At 45.3% G+C, this 16850-nt stretch overlaps 1 protein-coding gene and 1 long non-coding RNA gene across 2 annotated transcripts; one reads left to right on the forward strand and one right to left on the reverse strand.

Annotated features, from left to right (window-relative positions):
* Positions 1-9872: 9872 nt before the first annotated feature.
* Positions 9873-16475, forward strand: LOC136478075 (DIS3-like exonuclease 2). Its single transcript, XM_066476402.1, has 6 exons — positions 9873-10643; positions 10733-10786; positions 10873-10938; positions 13205-15406; positions 15498-15569; positions 15656-16475. Exons 1-6 carry the CDS (start codon positions 10017-10019, stop codon positions 16052-16054), a joined length of 3420 nt encoding a protein of 1139 aa, XP_066332499.1. The 5' UTR covers positions 9873-10016; the 3' UTR covers positions 16055-16475.
* On the reverse strand, positions 10949-13192 carry LOC136478076 (uncharacterized). Its single transcript, XR_010764175.1, has 3 exons — positions 11831-13192; positions 11689-11750; positions 10949-11582 (listed from the first exon to the last, which is right to left on the reverse strand). It is a non-coding gene; the product is annotated as an uncharacterized lncRNA (long non-coding RNA).
* Positions 16476-16850: the final 375 nt, after the last annotated feature.

Consider the following 16850-nt stretch of genomic DNA (forward strand, 5'->3'; position numbering starts at 1 on the left):
TGCATATCTCTACCTTGCTCTTTAGCTTCCACATTTACATTGATTACTTTACTACATTTGCGGTAGAGATAGCAACACACTAGCAAAATCGTAGTTGCACATTTAGATAGTTTATCTTTTGCATAGGTTTTGCTAAGGTTAGAAAAAGAGGCCATAGTTTAGAGTTAGAATTTTTAAGTTGCCTAATTCACCCCCCCCCCTCTTAGGTGTCACAGTCCCTTCAATTGGTATCAGAGCCGGTTGGCTCATATTTGGACCTTTGGCTTAACAGCCATTGAGCCGACGCTATTGTAGAGTGGTTGGGATGGATACCGCTAGGCCTCCACAATTTGATGGGACTAACTTCCTCTACTATAAGGCTAGAATGGCTTGCCACCTTGAGGCGGTTGATTTAGGTGTATGGAGAGTCACTCGTGACGGGATGAAACCCATTAAGAATCCCGAAAAGCCCACAAAGAGTGACGAAAAAGAAATGCATTTTAATGCTAGAGCTAAGAATTGTTTGTTTGAATCTTTTAGCATGGATGTTTTTAACCAAGTGTTTACTTTAAATACCGCTCATGAAATTTGGTTAAAACTCCAAGAGCTCCATGACGGCACAAGTAATGTCCGTGAGCAAAAACATTGCCTAGCTAAGCAAAATTATGATTCCTTTGCTATGAATGATGATGAGCTTGTTCGTGATATGTATTCTTGATTGAATCTAATTATCAATGAGCTCCATTCTATAGGATTATTAAAGCTAGATGATGTGGACATCATGAGGAAGATCATCTCCGTGCTACCACAAAAGAAATATGCAAGCATCATCACCATTCTTCACAACATGGAGAACTTGAGCAACATGACCCCGGGCATTGTCATTGGCAAACTAGTGGCATTTGAAATGTCACGTAAGATGGGTCAAGAAGAAGCATCTTCATCAAGCAAAGGCAAAGCTCTCGCTTGTAGCGAGAAGAAAAAGATGAAGGGCAAGAAAGTTGAGTCAAGCTCAAGCTCAAGCTCCTCAAGTGAAGAAGAAGAAGATGAGGATGATGATGATGACGAACAAGAATCAAGTGATGATGATCAATCTTCCTCCTCCACCTCCGACCTTGATGAAGAATCAATCAAACTTATCAAAAAGGTGGAGAAGATGATCGTAAGGCTCAATGTCAAGGGTGTGCCCATCCAAATTCAAGACCTCGTTTTCACTAATCAAAGAAACGAGCAAAGAAAGAGGGGATGCTATGGATGCGGCGAGTTGGGGCACTTTGTGGAAGTTTATCCAAACAAGCCCACACCCAAGACAAAGAAGAAGGCGTGCAAGAACAAAGCCCTCACAACAATAAGGTCATGGGATGATTCTTCAAGTGAAGAAGAAAACCATCACAAGAGGCGAGGCTACAAGCACTCATCATCAAGCTCTTCTTGTGTGTGCCTTATGGCACGAGGTAATGAAAGCTCATCCTCTAGTGAGAGTGATAGTGATGATGACTTGCCTTCTTACAATACAATTGTGCAACAAAATCTTAAATATGCTAAAGTTTGCACTAGTCAACAAAAGAAGCTCAAAACTTTAAAAGAAGAGCTAGGTAGTTCACAAGAAGCATACAAGAATTTGCTTGAACAATATGAAAACTTTGCAAATCTCAATATTGAACTATCTACTAAAATTGAGCAACTTGAGGCTAGTGCAACAACAAATGCATGCACAATTAATGATAAGCAACTTGAAAAGAAAAATGAAAAATTAAAAGAAAAGTTAGCTAGCTCACAAAATGATTATCAAAGTTTGCTTGCTAAAATAGAAATCATGTGCAAACATTGTAATGAGCTAACAAATAAAGTTGCTAATCTTGAGGCCGTCAAAAATATCCCCATCAAGGCATCTAAAAGAAATGACATAATTAAAAAGGATGCATCTACCTCTTGCAATGATTTATGTTTAGACTCACCTTTGTGCAACCAAGCTTGTGTTGAGAAAGTGATTGTAGATACATGCACACAAGAGGTTGCAAAAGAGAATGAGCAACTCAAGTAAGAAGTAGCTTGCCTCACCAAGGACTTGACTCAAGTGAAAGGCAAGGCGAAGCAAACCTAACTTCATCAAGATAACACCGTCAAGGGAGTGAAGAAGCTTGATGAAGGACAAACCGTGGTTTGTTACGTGTGCCACAAGGAAGGTCACAAGTCCTATGAGTGCAAGGTGAAGAATGGGGGAGGAGCAAAGAAGAAGGAGAAAAAGCAAACAAGCAAGCTCTCCAACACCTACACCAACAAGGTGGACAAAAAGGCCTCCACACCTTATCTCTTGAAGAAGAAGAAAAATGACAAGGTGGTGGCCATCAAGGTGAACAAGCAAGCCAACAATGGGGTCAAACGCTTTTGGGTGCCAAAGGAAATCATTTCAAACATGAAGAGCACCAAGAAGGTTTGGATCCCAAAAGGGAAGTGAGAAGTCCATCGGACTTTGGGGAATTTGGAGACTTGGCAAAAGTATGGGTGCATTTCATGGGGTGCATCTTGATGAACATAGTCATTGCCAAGTAGGTTAGTGAATACTATGGACCCAAATTCCCCTTCCCATGTTAGGTAACTAGATGTCATTACTCTCTATTAGTATTCATTTCAATTGGTATTATCCTTCAATTGATATACTCTTAAAGCATCTAGTTATCTTTCAGGCCTATGTTTGCATTTACATGCTTAAATCCTTTGTCATGCATTCAATAGGTACATCATATGGTAGGCTTGCTCGGTTTCATTATCAACCCTTGGAGCAAACCTACATGGTTTAAAAATTGTTTAGAAGCACGGCACATAGCTTGTTTTACTATCATTTATCTAATATGTGCCAAAGTCCAATTTGTACATAATCTCTCCCAAATATCATCTTTTAAGTGGTATTTTGATACTTAAATCAATGTGCACAAATTTTATAAGTATTCAACACTTGTGTGTACAAATTTAGGGGGAGCTTAATCTACAACTTGGATGCTTTGAGACTAACATTTTTTTAAATGGTATCAATTTTTCAAACCTATGTGTAGTAGTCTCATTGTAAGGAAATTGGAGTCCCCGGAGTTAAGCATCATTCTTTAATTGGCATCATCATGTTGTTTTCATTCCATATTTATATGCTTTCTCCATGCATTATATAGATTAAACTCTCTTGTGCAATAAATTGCTAATTTTGCATATGCTTTGCTTTCTACCATATGTATGCATACATTTAGGGGGAGCTTAGTCTATATAATGTGAGAGTCAAATTTTGTGATCCATTTCATTCTATACACAAAGGATCATGAAATTTGACCCTCCCTTGTGCTACTAATGTCTTCCTTTTCGGTGTTTGATGCCAAAGGGGGAGAATTTGAAGGACCAAAGGCAAGCATTAAGTTGATGTCTACAAGTGGTAATGGTCCAAGAAAGGGAGAAAAGTGGATTATGGATTAGACTAAGTAATGGTAAAATTTGTAGGAATCCATAATGCCACATGGGGACATTTGCAAGGGCAAGTTAGGTCTTCAATTGGTATCATAGTCTTTTAAGTAGTATCTCTTAGCATCATATAACCTTGCTCCTTGCATTGCATCCTAGCAAGTAGATAGTTTTTAAATTCAAAATTTTTATTATTTACTTGCTTTGGTCGTGTTGTCATCAATCACCAAAAAGGGGGAGATTGTAAGGAAAATGGACCCTTGGCCCATTTACTTTGGATTTTGGTGTTTGATGACTAACACAACCAAATTGGACTAATGAGTTTGCAAGTGTTGGTTTTGTAGTCCAATAGGGTGCAAGATGTGACTTGGACGAAGGCGACGTGATGATCTGATGATCAACACCTCAAGCAAGACCTCAGAAGCATAAGTATAGACCCAAGATATCAAGCAAAGTCCAAGCATGAAGATTGGAGCCAAGCCATACGCAAGATCGCGAAGAAACGAGCTCGTAGAGGCGACCGGACGCTGGACCAGACGCTGGAAGCGCGACCGGACGCTGGACCGGTGGCTCGGCAGACGGGGCGACCGGACGCAAGGACCGGACGCTGGCGGCAACCGACCAGACGCAGGGCATCAGCGTCCGATTGAGTACAGAGAGGTTCCAGGCGCGTGAAACTGCGACCGGACACGTCCGGTGGTAGGCGACTGGACGCTGGCAGCGTCCGATCGGTAGTTCACGGCTATAATGGTCGAGACGACCGGACGCGTCCGGTCAGTAGCAGATTTGCGGGAGTTCGACCCCAACGGCTACTTTCTCAGTGGGGCTTATAAATACAACCCCCAACCGGCCATTTGAGTGGTGTGGAGCTGAGGAAACATACCAAGAGTATTGATACACCATTTTAGTGATCTCCACATGCATAGTGCTTAGTGTTTTATTAGGTGATTAGCATAAGTGCTTTGCGAAGTGCTTAGGTTGATTAGACCACCGCTTATGCGCTTGCTCTAGGTGTTTGCCTAGTGTTTAGTGAGGTTTGCATACCTCTTGCCACCCCGTGCTTGCGAGCACAAGTGTTGTACATCGGAGGGGCTTGAAGTCTTACGAGATCACACCAACCGCGTTTGTGGTGTGGCCGCCACCGTGTACCGGAGAGAACAAGGCCCGCAGCGTTTCGGCCGGAAGCTTGATAGTGAAGACGGCGGGGAGCATCCGGGAGAGGCTTGCCGAGAGGCACATCGGAGACCCACTTGCGCGTGGGGAAGGCCCGGGGCTATCCACGGAGTTACCCGACTGGGAGCTTGGCCCTTGCGAGGGATTCCTTGCGAGGGGCTCCAACGAGGACTAGGGGGAAGCTTGCGCGCTTCTCGATACCTCGGTAAAAATACCGGAGTCGTCGACGGGAGTTTGCATATCTCTACCTTGCTCTTTAGCTTCCGCATTTACATTGATTACTTTACTACATTTGCGGTAGAGATAGCAACACACTAGCAAAACCGTAGTTGCACATTTAGATAGTTTATCTTTTGCATAGGTTTTGCTAAGGTTAGAAAAAGAGGCCATAGTTTAGAGTTAGAATTTTTAAGTTGCCTAATTCACCCCCCCTCTTAGGCGTCACGGTCCCTTCAGAGGCCTTGTATGCAAGTCATCAACGCATCACAAGGTATTCCACCCACTGTTCAATTTACATTCGATTATTGTCGTGAGAAGATGTTCATCATTAAATTGTCGTAGACTCTGAGTTTCTGATCCACTGATGTGTGCTCATGAGGCCTCTGATGCTTCTGTGGTCTCTGGTGCTCATGTGGCTTGTGGGTTGCCGTTGCTAGTTGGATGGTAGTGTCCTTGACCTGGTTGGAGATCGGTTGCTTTCAACTATTAACTATTAGTAGACTTGTAGTCGATACCTTTTGAGAATCATTCAGTTTATTAGTTGTTCTAATGCACTCTCAGTGATCATTTGGTCTAGTTTAAGTTGTAATGCACTCTCAGTTAATCATTCGATTTAGTTTAAGTTGTAACGCACTCTCAGTTGATCTCTCACGGTGTATTTGACTAGTTGTTTCCTTGTTGATACTTCATCTTTAAGTTATCATCATGTCATGGTTGTGGTTTGAGGCAAGGTGACCCACTATCTGATCTGGAATGTCGTTCCTCCTTGATATGGAGTACATCGTTGGCATGATCCAGCTGCCTGATCAGTTGGGACTGTTCGCTCAATTGGGTGGCCTTTGGATCAAGCAGCGGAGTTAAAACTATATGCGAACGACCTTGTAACAATCATTTTTTTATCCCCGTTAAACAAGACAATGTCCCTGTTCAGATCATTCTGTAGTATTCTGAAGATGCAACAGACCTCGCTACAAATCTGATAAAGTGCCACATGACGCCAATGAGATGCGAATGGGAGTGTATATTCAGATCGCTTCAAATTGTCGAATTCCCATGCAAACACTTGAATTCCCTGGACAATGCACATGCCCTGTAAGACCCACCATTAGTCGATTCAGTCACATAGATTGACGACAATACTACGATGGTCATCTCCTCCTCATGACTAAGCTTATGCTAGGATCCCAATTTAATTATCCATTAGTACTACCTAGCCCCCATCTTGGGTGATGTAACACCCTTGGTGTTAAGCCCTAATTAAAATGCCTAATCATGTCATGAGCATCATAATCATCCTTCATTGCTTCTGGTGGTGTGGTTTAAGTTGTAATTGCACAAAAAATGTCACCTAAAAGTTTCTAGCAAATGATAGAGTAATGCTCTCTTGATATTGATTAACCTTGGAAAACAATTTTTATAGAGCAAAAATAATATATAACTTGTGTTGAGTGTTTATATAAATTAGAGTACAAGTTGGGTAGATGATAATGCAACTTTGGTTAATGAAGTTATATGTTGCTTGCTAGTGTATTTAGTTGCCCAAAAATGAATTTAAAACTTCAACTCAGCCTTTTTCTTAGAATAAGTCTGGAAAACTGCAGACACTACCATTTTGGCAACCTTGTTCTGTAGATTTTTGCTAAATAAAAGTGGTATGTTCTTGCTCTGTGGTTTGGTCCAAGCTCAGTTCTTTAGCTTAGACTGGTTGTTGGTCCTGTTAGGACTCGTTTTGGGCACTAAAAAATTCGCTAAAGAATGCTAAAAACATCCTTTTTCAGCTCTGTTGTTGCTCTGGAACGCAGGCTGACATGGCCAGCTTGGCACCTCCCTATCTCCCTCCCTGGTCAATCGCTAGATGTGATTTTTGTTTCTCTAAGTAGCCCTAGATGTAGAGCATGGCCCCTTTGGTTCAATCTCAACCGAAGCAAAATTTTGTTTTTTGCTCGCTTTAAAAATCGTGCGCTAATTCTGTGTCGGCCTGTTGGCCCTGGTGCGCGGTCACCGCGTCCCTGCCGTCGGGCTGACGCCGGCTGCTCGCATGCTGCCTCGGCCAAGCGCTAACCTCGCGCCTGCTGCCGCACTTGGCCTCGCTGCCGCACTGCTGCCCGCCTTGCTGCCCGGCCACTGCCCCGCTCGTAGGCGCGCTGCTTGCCGATGCCACACGCAGCCGCGTGCGCGGAGCTCCTGTGCCGCTGGTGCCGCCGGTGCTGCTACCGCATGTGCGCGTCGCGCTGCTGCTGGCCGCTTCGCCTACGACCTTGCTGCCCAGACGAGTCGCTGCTGCGCACGTGAACGCCCCCGCCAGCGTCATCATGCCTCTTTTCCCTCATTGTTCGTTGACCTGCCGTGCGCCGCTCGATTTTGCATGGCGCGAACGTAGGATCTCTTACGCTGGATTGTTTCCTTTGCATGCCGCGAATTTTTTTCCCTTTGGCGCTCGCGCGTGTCCTCTTTTTTTTGGCCGTTCACGCTCGATTGTTTCCTTTTGCATGGCGCGTTGGCGTGATTTTTGCAGGATCGCTAGGCGTTGGCGCATTTCGTTGCCGCACGATTTTAGCGTGGATTGCACGCGATTTTGCGCCAGTGGAGGCGAGCGAGTGGAGGCAAGGAAGGAAGTGGTGCGATTTATTGCTCCTCATGAAGCGCCGCGACGGGAACCAAAGCGACAGGGGCATTCACGTCAAAACCTGGTTAAGGGGGTGTTTGGTTTCTGCAGGGGTGTCTAAAATTCCTGTCACATCGAATGTTTGGACACATGCATCGAGTATTAAATATAGACTAATTACGAAACTAATTACATAACTTGTGACTAATTTACGAGACGAATCTTTTAAGCCTAATTAGTCCATGATTTGACAACGCGGTGCTACAGTAAACATGTGTTAATGACATATTAATTAGGCTTAAAAAATCGTCTCGCAAATTAGCCTCCATCTATGTAATTGGTTTTGTAATTAATCTATATTTAATGATCTTTATTAATATCTAAACATTCGATGTGACATAAATTTTAGGAGCCACTGAAGAACAAAACACCCCCTAAAAAACCTTAAATGACTTGATTTGGGTAAACGATACCACCTACTCCCTCCATCCACCGAAGATGTGCGTTTAAGTTTTTCTGAGTTTTCCGGTGTTGATCTCCGTATTCACAGACGATTCCTCGTTACGCACGACGTCCGTTCGATTCTCCCGCGGCGTCTTGAATGCGGGTCCACAACGTAACGATCGGCTCCACCGCGTAGATATCATCGCGACTCCACCGTGCACTCCCTCCGCAAGCCACACCAATATACCAAGCCACCATCGATTATACTAGCGCCACCACCCCAATCCGCTTTGCGAAGAAACATATCCCCTCCCTACCCCGGGCCTTGGTTCTCTCGCTCCATTCCTCCTCTGTTTACTTTCATTTTTTTATAACATGGGTGACTGTATTTGAAAAGAGAATTGAATGAAGAAACGCATTCAATAAACTCAATGCCGACAATATGTGATACAAAATACTATAGAAAACAATGATAATTAGAGGAAAAAACCTTGGCTCACGGGGGAGGAAAACAATGTGATGCCCCCTCCCTCTCTCAGATACACATCAACACGGTATTGTTCTGACAATCAGATCTTAAACTGCTCACGAAAAGACTTGAAGCATTTACTTCATTCCTATAGGGCTACACAATTACCTAGGGTGGTAACAACACAACTATCCCTTGTAAGGCTGCATTGTTACACCAGTCCACTAAGGTTTGCTAGTGAGTTCTTTTTTTGGTATGTCACCAGGTTGCCAACAACGTATATGCACTCATAAGACAAGTGCGTCGTCCTCTAATTTGCTCTAACTTTGCTACTGAGTATTAGTTGGCTAATGACTATGGATACACTAGTGGATCAAGCATGAAGCATGCCAACTTGCTAAGGCAATTGCAAGCTCAGGTGCAGAGCATACCGGCATACCCGGACGCACCGTACGAAAAGGTAGGATCAACGATCAACCAGGAAGCCAGGGACAACGGGCACGCAGCCGCGGACGCACGCGCGAAGCTCATGGAGGTGAGACGTGAAAACGACGGCTCCTTGGAAACGACAGCCCCACCGCCTCCAACCATCCGTGTCTATTCTCCGCCCCGCTGCCGTCCTCGCCCCGCAACGCAACTAGGGCCGTGTTTAGTTGGAGGCCGATTCGGCGCCGCCGGATTCGGCGGCACTGTTCATGACTGTAGCGTTTTGTTTTTATTTGGTAATAATTGTCCAATCGTTGACTAATTAGGCTCAAAACGTTCGTCTCGTAGAGTACAACCAAACTGTGCAATTAGTTTTTGATTTCGTCAACATTTAGTACTCCATGCATGTACCGCAAGTTTGATGTGACGGGGAATCTTCTTTTTGCATAGTGCCAAATTCTGGAAAATGGGGAACTAAACATGGCCTAGGTGAGCACCGGCCCGGGCGCCAACACGTACTCCCTTCGCAAGCCATACCAATATACCAAGCCGCCCTCGATTATACTAACCACCACCACCTCAATCTGCTTTGTGAAGCAGCGTATCCCTCCCCGACCTCGTCTAGGGCGGGATATCAAGCCAGCTCGGATTGACTTGATCCAACTCAAGCTGGCTCGTCGGCTCGGCTCGTTAATATTACAAGCTAGATGGGCAGCTCAGCTCGGCCCGTTAGCGAGCTTGAGCTGGCTCGTTTAGCTCGCGAGCTACTAAAAAATAGAAGACATACGTTTATAATGTTCATGCCACAATAATTCTAGAAGGTGACTGTCCACCATTATGCAACAATATACGATTAATACATATTAGGTTCATCAAAAGTATCAACCATGCAATATAGCTGGTTCATCCATGATCCATGCAGTTACATCATACTTAATAGTTACTTGCCACCACAGACTTAGGAAAGTCCACAAATTCAATATCAGCGTTATCTTCTCCCTGAAAAACAATCCATAAATCAACATTTAAGTACCACAACCATTATAAAATCAAAATTCATATGAAACAGCTGAAAATAAGTATTACGTATCAATAGAACAAGTGTACACTTCTAGGTTAACATCATCATCTTTTGAATTTATGATCATGAACTAATAGGCCTCAGCTCATTTGAGCATAACTCGAGCTGGATCGTTAAAACAGCTGACCTACACTTTCAGCTGAGGTCGTGAAAAATTAAAATGAGCCGAGCCAGATATGCCGCCCCTCGCCTTTCCCTCCTCGGCTCCTCCAATCTTCTTTCCCTCCCTCCCTTTCATCCCATCCTTGCAGTCCCCATCTCCTCTCCCCGCGCCTCGACACCTCGTTTTTTTATCCATCGGTGTCGACGAGGGGAGCGACGAAGCGGAGGACGCCCCAGATCTAGGGTTCCCCCGCCGCGTGTCCTTCGAGGAGATAGGGAGGGTCTGCATCATGAGGGCCACCGGGGAGCACACAGCTGCGGTGCCCATCCCCGCCCCGCCGCCGCCGCCTGCTGCTGCTGTGGCCTCTGCGACGGAAGAAGACGAGAAGGAGAGGAAGAAGAACCGCCGCCGCCCCTCGCGGCGCTCCAAGCAGGCGGCCGTCGCCGCGCCGCAGGGTCCGCACGCGGACGCCGCGGGGCCGAGGTCGGTCAGATCGATGCCGCCCATGCACGTGGGCAGCGGCGGCGCCGGTGTCGACGCCGAGGCAGAGGCGTCCGCGGCGGGAACGAGCCAGTCCTGCCCCCTGCTGCCCACGCCGAGACCCACGGAGGCGCCTGTGTCGAGGGTGGGCGGGGGAGCTCAGGTGATGCGGTACTTCCAGCCTCACTGGCCTGAGCGGGCCGTGAAGGACGCCGTCAAGGTATTTGCTGGTGCCATGGGAGGGTTGCGGCTTTCGTGGTTGTGTTTTCGCGTGAACTGACACCCTGATTTGATGCGTTTGCTACACAGAGAGGGTATGCGTTCGTGGGGAAGTTCAGGGTGAACGCTCACAACCGAAATGAGGCAAGCATGGCTCGGTGATCTGATTACTAACGTTGTACTGTTCCCTTGCAACTGCGTGGTAACGTTTGAATTGTGTGATTTTGCAGGCGTACTGCACAATTGATGGCATGCCGGTGGATGTTCTCATTACGGGATTGGCACAAAACAGAGCGGTATGTACATCTCTGCATGCATGATGTGCTAATTATTGGGTGTTTACGAAGCTGCCCCATAAGGAAGTTTTAATGGGTACTGGATAGTGCAAAGGCAGGCTATCGCACTAAGCTCGTGTGTCTGTTAACTGGTTGGGCATGCCCTGGAATGTGTTTTTTGTTCGTTAGTTATCCAATCAGGAGGAATGAAAACGGTGTCAGATTTGGCACGAAATGTGACTCAGGACAAAATTCAGCACTATCCTGTTGTGTCTTTCCTTCCAGGGGCGGAGAGCCCGGTAGGGCGCTTGCCGTGCCTTGCTCCGCCGCGGATCCCCACCTATGCTTGCACCGATTCGCTGAATGGACGCAGACATGCAATGCAATGCAACACCCTTGACTCAGGAGTAAAAAACGATTAGATGAGCCATTGTTTCATTGTTAGGCCTTTGGACCTTGTGGAATGTGGGCTGGCTTACCGTGTATGTTTCCGGCCTTCCAGTGCCAGTATAGAATACAATATTGTGACACCATCGATCGGCCCGCAGTTCGACGGTCTGTTTAAGTGTCCAAAATCTGGAAGTTGAACCTTTTTTTTCCATTGTTGTTTGTTCTGTTTTTTGGTTATCAGCTAACTGGGTCGGTTGATTTTGAAGCGCAGTAAACTAATAAAAAAATATGGAACAAAAAGCAAAGAGCAATGTCAAAATCAGAGAGATATTACTGCGTCTTGTGTATGAACCATTTTAATAAAAGATATTATTTTATTACCTATATATTATCCATTTTGCCATACCTTAACTTTTTTTCCGTCCTCCGCCACTGTTTCCTTCCTGTGATATAGCATCACCAACTATCAAGTTTTGTCATGGTAGAAGTGGGCATCTCAATTTGTGCTCAAAACAAATCGTACCTTCTGCACGACAGGCACATAAAGTATGACTAGCTTGTCCCCTGCACAGCTGGTTGAAGCATGCTATACCTTATATGCGTAGTGTGCTTTCATGTTGAACTTAGGGCAGTCCCAACCCAGAAACCATGAGATAGTTTCCGTGGGTGCCACGTCAACCCAGAAACCATGAGATAGTTTCCGTGGGTGCCACGTCAACTAGACATCGCTGCATGAAACTACCCCTCAACGCCTCTAGTTTCTTTCGCTGATCCGCATTAAATTTTGTTGGCACTTTTCTGACTCATCTTCTCTGTCCTCTATCCACTTCTCTTCCCCTGCCTCATCTCTCTCCACGGGCACAGCCACACAGGCCACAGCAGAGCACACGGCGGGGCCGGCTAGGCTTGCGTCCAGTCCAGGAGCGTGGACAGCAGCCAGCGAGGCTCGCGTTGCAGGCTTGCAGCTACTGGCCATACGAGCAGCATGGCGGCGGGCGGGATGCGCGGCAGCGAGCAGGGGCGCGCGGCTTAGACTGCGGCGCGGCAGCTGGCGAGGCCCATCTCGCGGCTGCGGGCAGGGCGCTCGGCCGGGAGCGTGGCACGGTGGCTGGCGGGGCTCGCGTTGCAGCGGTGGGCAGGGCGCTCAGCCAGGAGCGCGGCACGGCAACTGGCGCAGGTGGAGTCCCGTCCGGCAAGCGTGGCGAGAACAAGACGGATCCACATGGTGGAAACGACACGATGCTCCAATGCTGGAACTAGTGGTTTCTTCACACCTTGGAGGTCGGGACAACTTCATTTCCCACCTGAGAAACCGTTTCTCTCTCACCTCCTTAATTATGTTGACACGTCGGCTATTTGCTTAGTTGGCAAGCTGTTTAATGCACATGGAAACGACCCATCGAATCACGTTGGGACTGCCCTTAGTCAGGACTGCAACCAGCACCAATTGGCATTTCTGGGAATAACATGTGACCATCGGAATTATTACCACAATAGCTTTTACTTTTGGAAATGATTCAAACAAAGCTGCATTGTTAGTTTTACCTTTTTGATCATTTTTATTGGGTTTTAGTGTTGTGCTGCAGGTGTGGCGCTCTCCCTTCATCCTTTCATTCAATACATTTTATCTTTCGTCTTGCATGCAAGAGGCTTTTCTATTTCTCTACCAGTATTCCTAACAAAGATTATGCTTCCTAAACAAACAACTAGTGCTATAGGTGATATGCATATGTCTGTATGTGTTTTTTTTATCTTAATGTCTTAACATATGGTTTGTTATAAGGGTTGAGTTCCAATGCCTGCAGTGCCTGTACCATTCTGCTCTCTAGCTGTGCCTATTTATGCTACGCGGATTTTGAACTCACAGCATCATGTTAGCTCATGAATTACATTGCAGGTTGAAGGTGATCATGTTGCTATCACACTGGACCCTGTTGCTCAATGGACCAGAATGAAAGGTCCGAATGTTGCATGCAACCCTGCGATAGGAGGAGATTCTGTGGTCCGTGAGTTTAGTGAAACAAATGGGAATCATAGTTGGAAGAAAGGACATGCAGATGTCGGCTGCAGGTTTGAAAATTGCAGTAATGGCGTACCTGTTTTGGATAGGATGCATCCCCCTCACAAGAACAGTGGTTTTAGTCAAGCTGTTAATTGTGGAAATGGGAATGCTACTGTCCCTGAAAGGAATGAGAAAGACTTGAATGATGGAAAGAGTGAGGCTGCTAGAGCATTACAATGGATCTGTGCCATGATATATTCTCATCCAAGCAGACGTCCTACTGGGAAAGTATTATCAGTCATTAAGAAGTCTCCACGTCGTGATGCCATTGTAGGTTTCCTTGCTTCTTTCTCAGAGTTCCCTGATGGAGAGCAGCAGAAAAATCAGATGGGTCTAAAGAGGATGAACAACAGAGCATCATCAGATACAGGCCTGTTTCATCTCTTGCCTACTGACCCCAAATTCCCTCCGATGGTTGTGAGTTTTAGCACTTTGCCAGATAGTGTCAGACAGAGCCTGAGGGGTGATGCAGCTTTTGAGAAGGAATTGGTTGCTGCACGAATTGATGAATGGAATGAGGAAAATCTCTATCCCTATGCCCATGTTATATGGTTCTTGGGGAAGGGTGGTCATGTTAAAACACACATGGATGCTATATTATTTGAGAATGCGATATCTGATGCTGAGTTTTCCCCCGAGTCCTTGGCATGTCTTCCTGACAATTGTTGGAAGATTCCTCAAAAAGAACTTGAAGCAAGAAAAGATTTGCGGGAGGTCTTGTCTTTTACAATAGACCCTCCTACTGCATCGGATCTTGATGATGCTATATCAATTGAAATACTTTCAGGAGGAACTGTCCGTATTGGGGTTCACATCGCAGATGTTTCCTACTTTGTACATCCAGAGACTGCGTTAGATGCTGAAGCTCAAAGCCGATCTACTAGTGTTTACACCCTGAAACGCAAAATCTCAATGTTGCCTTCAAGACTTTCAGAAGTGGTTTCGCTTAATCCAGGTGTAGACAGGCTTGCCTTTTCAATTATTTGGGATATTGATCCTCATGGTAACATAATTAGTCGCTGGATTGGTCAAAGCGTCATCTTTTCGTGCTGCAAGCTGTCATATGAGCTTGTGCAGGATTTGATCTGTAATGAAGCCAGTCAGGCTAGATCTGCTATTTCTTCTTTTGAAGTACATGGTAAATTTGAGAGAGATGATGTTATCAAGTCACTTAGAGGCCTTTATGAGGTCTCAAAAAATCTGAAGGAAGTTAGGTTCAAGGGTGGAGCTCTTTCTCTTGATACTGCAAAGCTTATGATCTTGTTTGATGAAGATGGGGCTCCATGTGATAGCTATCGCTATGTGAGGAACAATGCATGCTTCATTGTTGAGGAGCTAATGTTGTTGGCGAATATGTCAGCTGCAGAAGTCATATCTAATGCATTCCCTGATTGTGCCTTACTTCGTAGGCACCCTGAACCTAATTTGCGGAAGTTCAGAGAGTTCGAGGCATTTTGTGCTAAGAATGGTTTTGAATTGGATGCTTCATCATCTGGTCAGCTCCACCTTTCACTCTCTAGAATAAAGGAAAAGTTGCAAGAGGATCCTGTTATGTTTGATATCCTCATGTTTTATGCTTCAAAGCAAATGCAGTCAGCAGAATACTTTTGCACAGGGGACCTGATAAGCAAGAAAGATGATTGGGCACATTATGCATTGTCTGTCCCTTTGTATACACACTTCACTTCACCGCTTCGAAGATATCCTGATATAATTGTTCACAGGACTCTGAATGCGGTGATTGAGGCTGAACAAGTGTATATGAAGCAAAAGAATTTTTCCACAGGCTGGAATGGAGTCAAAGCCTCTTGTGAATTGATGGATAGATGTTTTACAGGCCTCCATTTGTGCAAGGATGCTGCTGAATCTGAAGAAGGAAAAAAAGCACTTTCTGCTGCAGCTAAGAAATTTAAGGTTCCTTACTCTGAAAATCTCGGGGAGATTGCTGAACACTGTAATGAAAGAATGTGGGCTGGTCGCCGTGCAGAAGATGCTGGACAGAAGCTCTACATGTGGGCTCTGATAAAGAACAAAGAGGTAATTCGTGCATCACCAATTCCAGCTTTCAAGTAAGTTTTCCCGTGAGCTTTATTTTGAATTCTGCTGTTTTTAACTCTTATCTTTGCAGGTGGTTGTCTGCAATGCTAGAGTTCTGGGGCTTGGACCCAGATTCATGTCAGTTTATGTGCCCAAGCTTGCAGTATGATTTTTTTGCCAACTCTCATATAAAAGGAGCACTTGTTTCATTTTTCTTCTTCCTCACCTCAGTGCGATTTTATGACGCAGATGGAACGAAGGATATATTATGATGAAGTTGAGGGCTTATCAGTTGAATGGTTAGAAGCCACTGGAACGTTAGTGCTTGATGCATGCTGGAACAAGCCTGCTCAAAGGAGGGGAACTCAGATGAAGTGCAGACCAATTGAGGAAGTCGCGATGGTGGTGAACCCTTCAGAGTTGTCTGAAGAAGATGAGGAATCAGGGGCAACAGAAGCTGGCGGCTGCACTGCCAAGTCTGTTTTGTTGAGTGGCGACGCAGTGAAAGCTCAGGCCGCTCCAGCTGTTCTGCCCTTGGTGATACATTACCTGAGTGACATCCCTGTGGTTCTTCATGCAATTGGCGGTGAGGATTGTGCGGTTGACATTGGAGTAAGACTGTACATGGCGTCATACTTCGAGTTATAGGAAACCTCCTGTCATGATAGGAAATACTTGGTCGATTTTCAACAGTTTTTCAGTCGTAGGCAAATTCCAACTTAGTACTGTAGATATTTCATTCATGTATAGCTAATTAGCTACCCTTCCAGCGCAGAAAAAGAAAACCCCAACCCCTATCCGTTCTTTACCATCCTGAGGGTTTGCTCGCAGAGTCAAGTGGCTTCCGTTTTTATTCCCAGGCTGCTTGATGAGGTACCAGAATGATGGAAGAGGGAGTCAATGGTGCAAGAGGGAGTCTATATTAGTGCCGCACTATTTTAATAGTCTCTTTAATGATTTTCTGCTAGCTTGTGAAACCACCTGAAGTATTTTTTTTTACTGGTGGGTTCACTCAGATGTTGAAGCTGGTGTTTTGTTACTTCGGATAATAAAAGTCTCTTTGGTGACTGTCTGTTGCTGTCGTTTCTTGTGTAACTGTGCTTTCACTTGTTTCGTGAGGACGAGATATATCGTGCAGTACTGCAGTGCTCTTTAGTTATGGTCGCGTAATTATTCATTCTGTTCGTTTGTTGGTTTCAGCTAGGCTTATTTAACTAGCCAATAGTGTTTTCATCTCACAAAAAACCAGCATCAACCAGCGAACATGCTGATTCTTTGCAATTGCAGTTTTACCCGTGCAGATCATGCGAGCAAATCAGAAATGCTGTAGGACCTCCATTTGGTTCTGAGATTAAGCTCAGTTGAAGGACATTTGATTGTATTATTAGATATTCGTTTATACGGAGTGATAATCTGATGCTGCGTCCCAGCACATTTGGAATAG

Source organism: Miscanthus floridulus, chromosome 8 (assembly GCF_019320115.1).
Source record: "Miscanthus floridulus cultivar M001 chromosome 8, ASM1932011v1, whole genome shotgun sequence".
Taxonomy (NCBI): domain Eukaryota; kingdom Viridiplantae; phylum Streptophyta; class Magnoliopsida; order Poales; family Poaceae; genus Miscanthus; species Miscanthus floridulus.

Bases quoted from the DNA above. Each gene is read 5' to 3' on its own strand.
- LOC136478075 (XM_066476402.1), top strand. From the start codon at position 10,017: ATGCCGCCCCTCGCCTTTCCCTCCTCGGCTCCTCCAATCTTCTTTCCC. The intron at 10,644-10,732 runs GTATTTGCTGGT...TTTGCTACACAG, and splicing joins CCGTGAAGGACGCCGTCAAG to AGAGGGTATGCGTTCGTGGG. The intron at 10,939-13,204 runs GTATGTACATCT...ATTACATTGCAG, and splicing joins GATTGGCACAAAACAGAGCG to GTTGAAGGTGATCATGTTGC.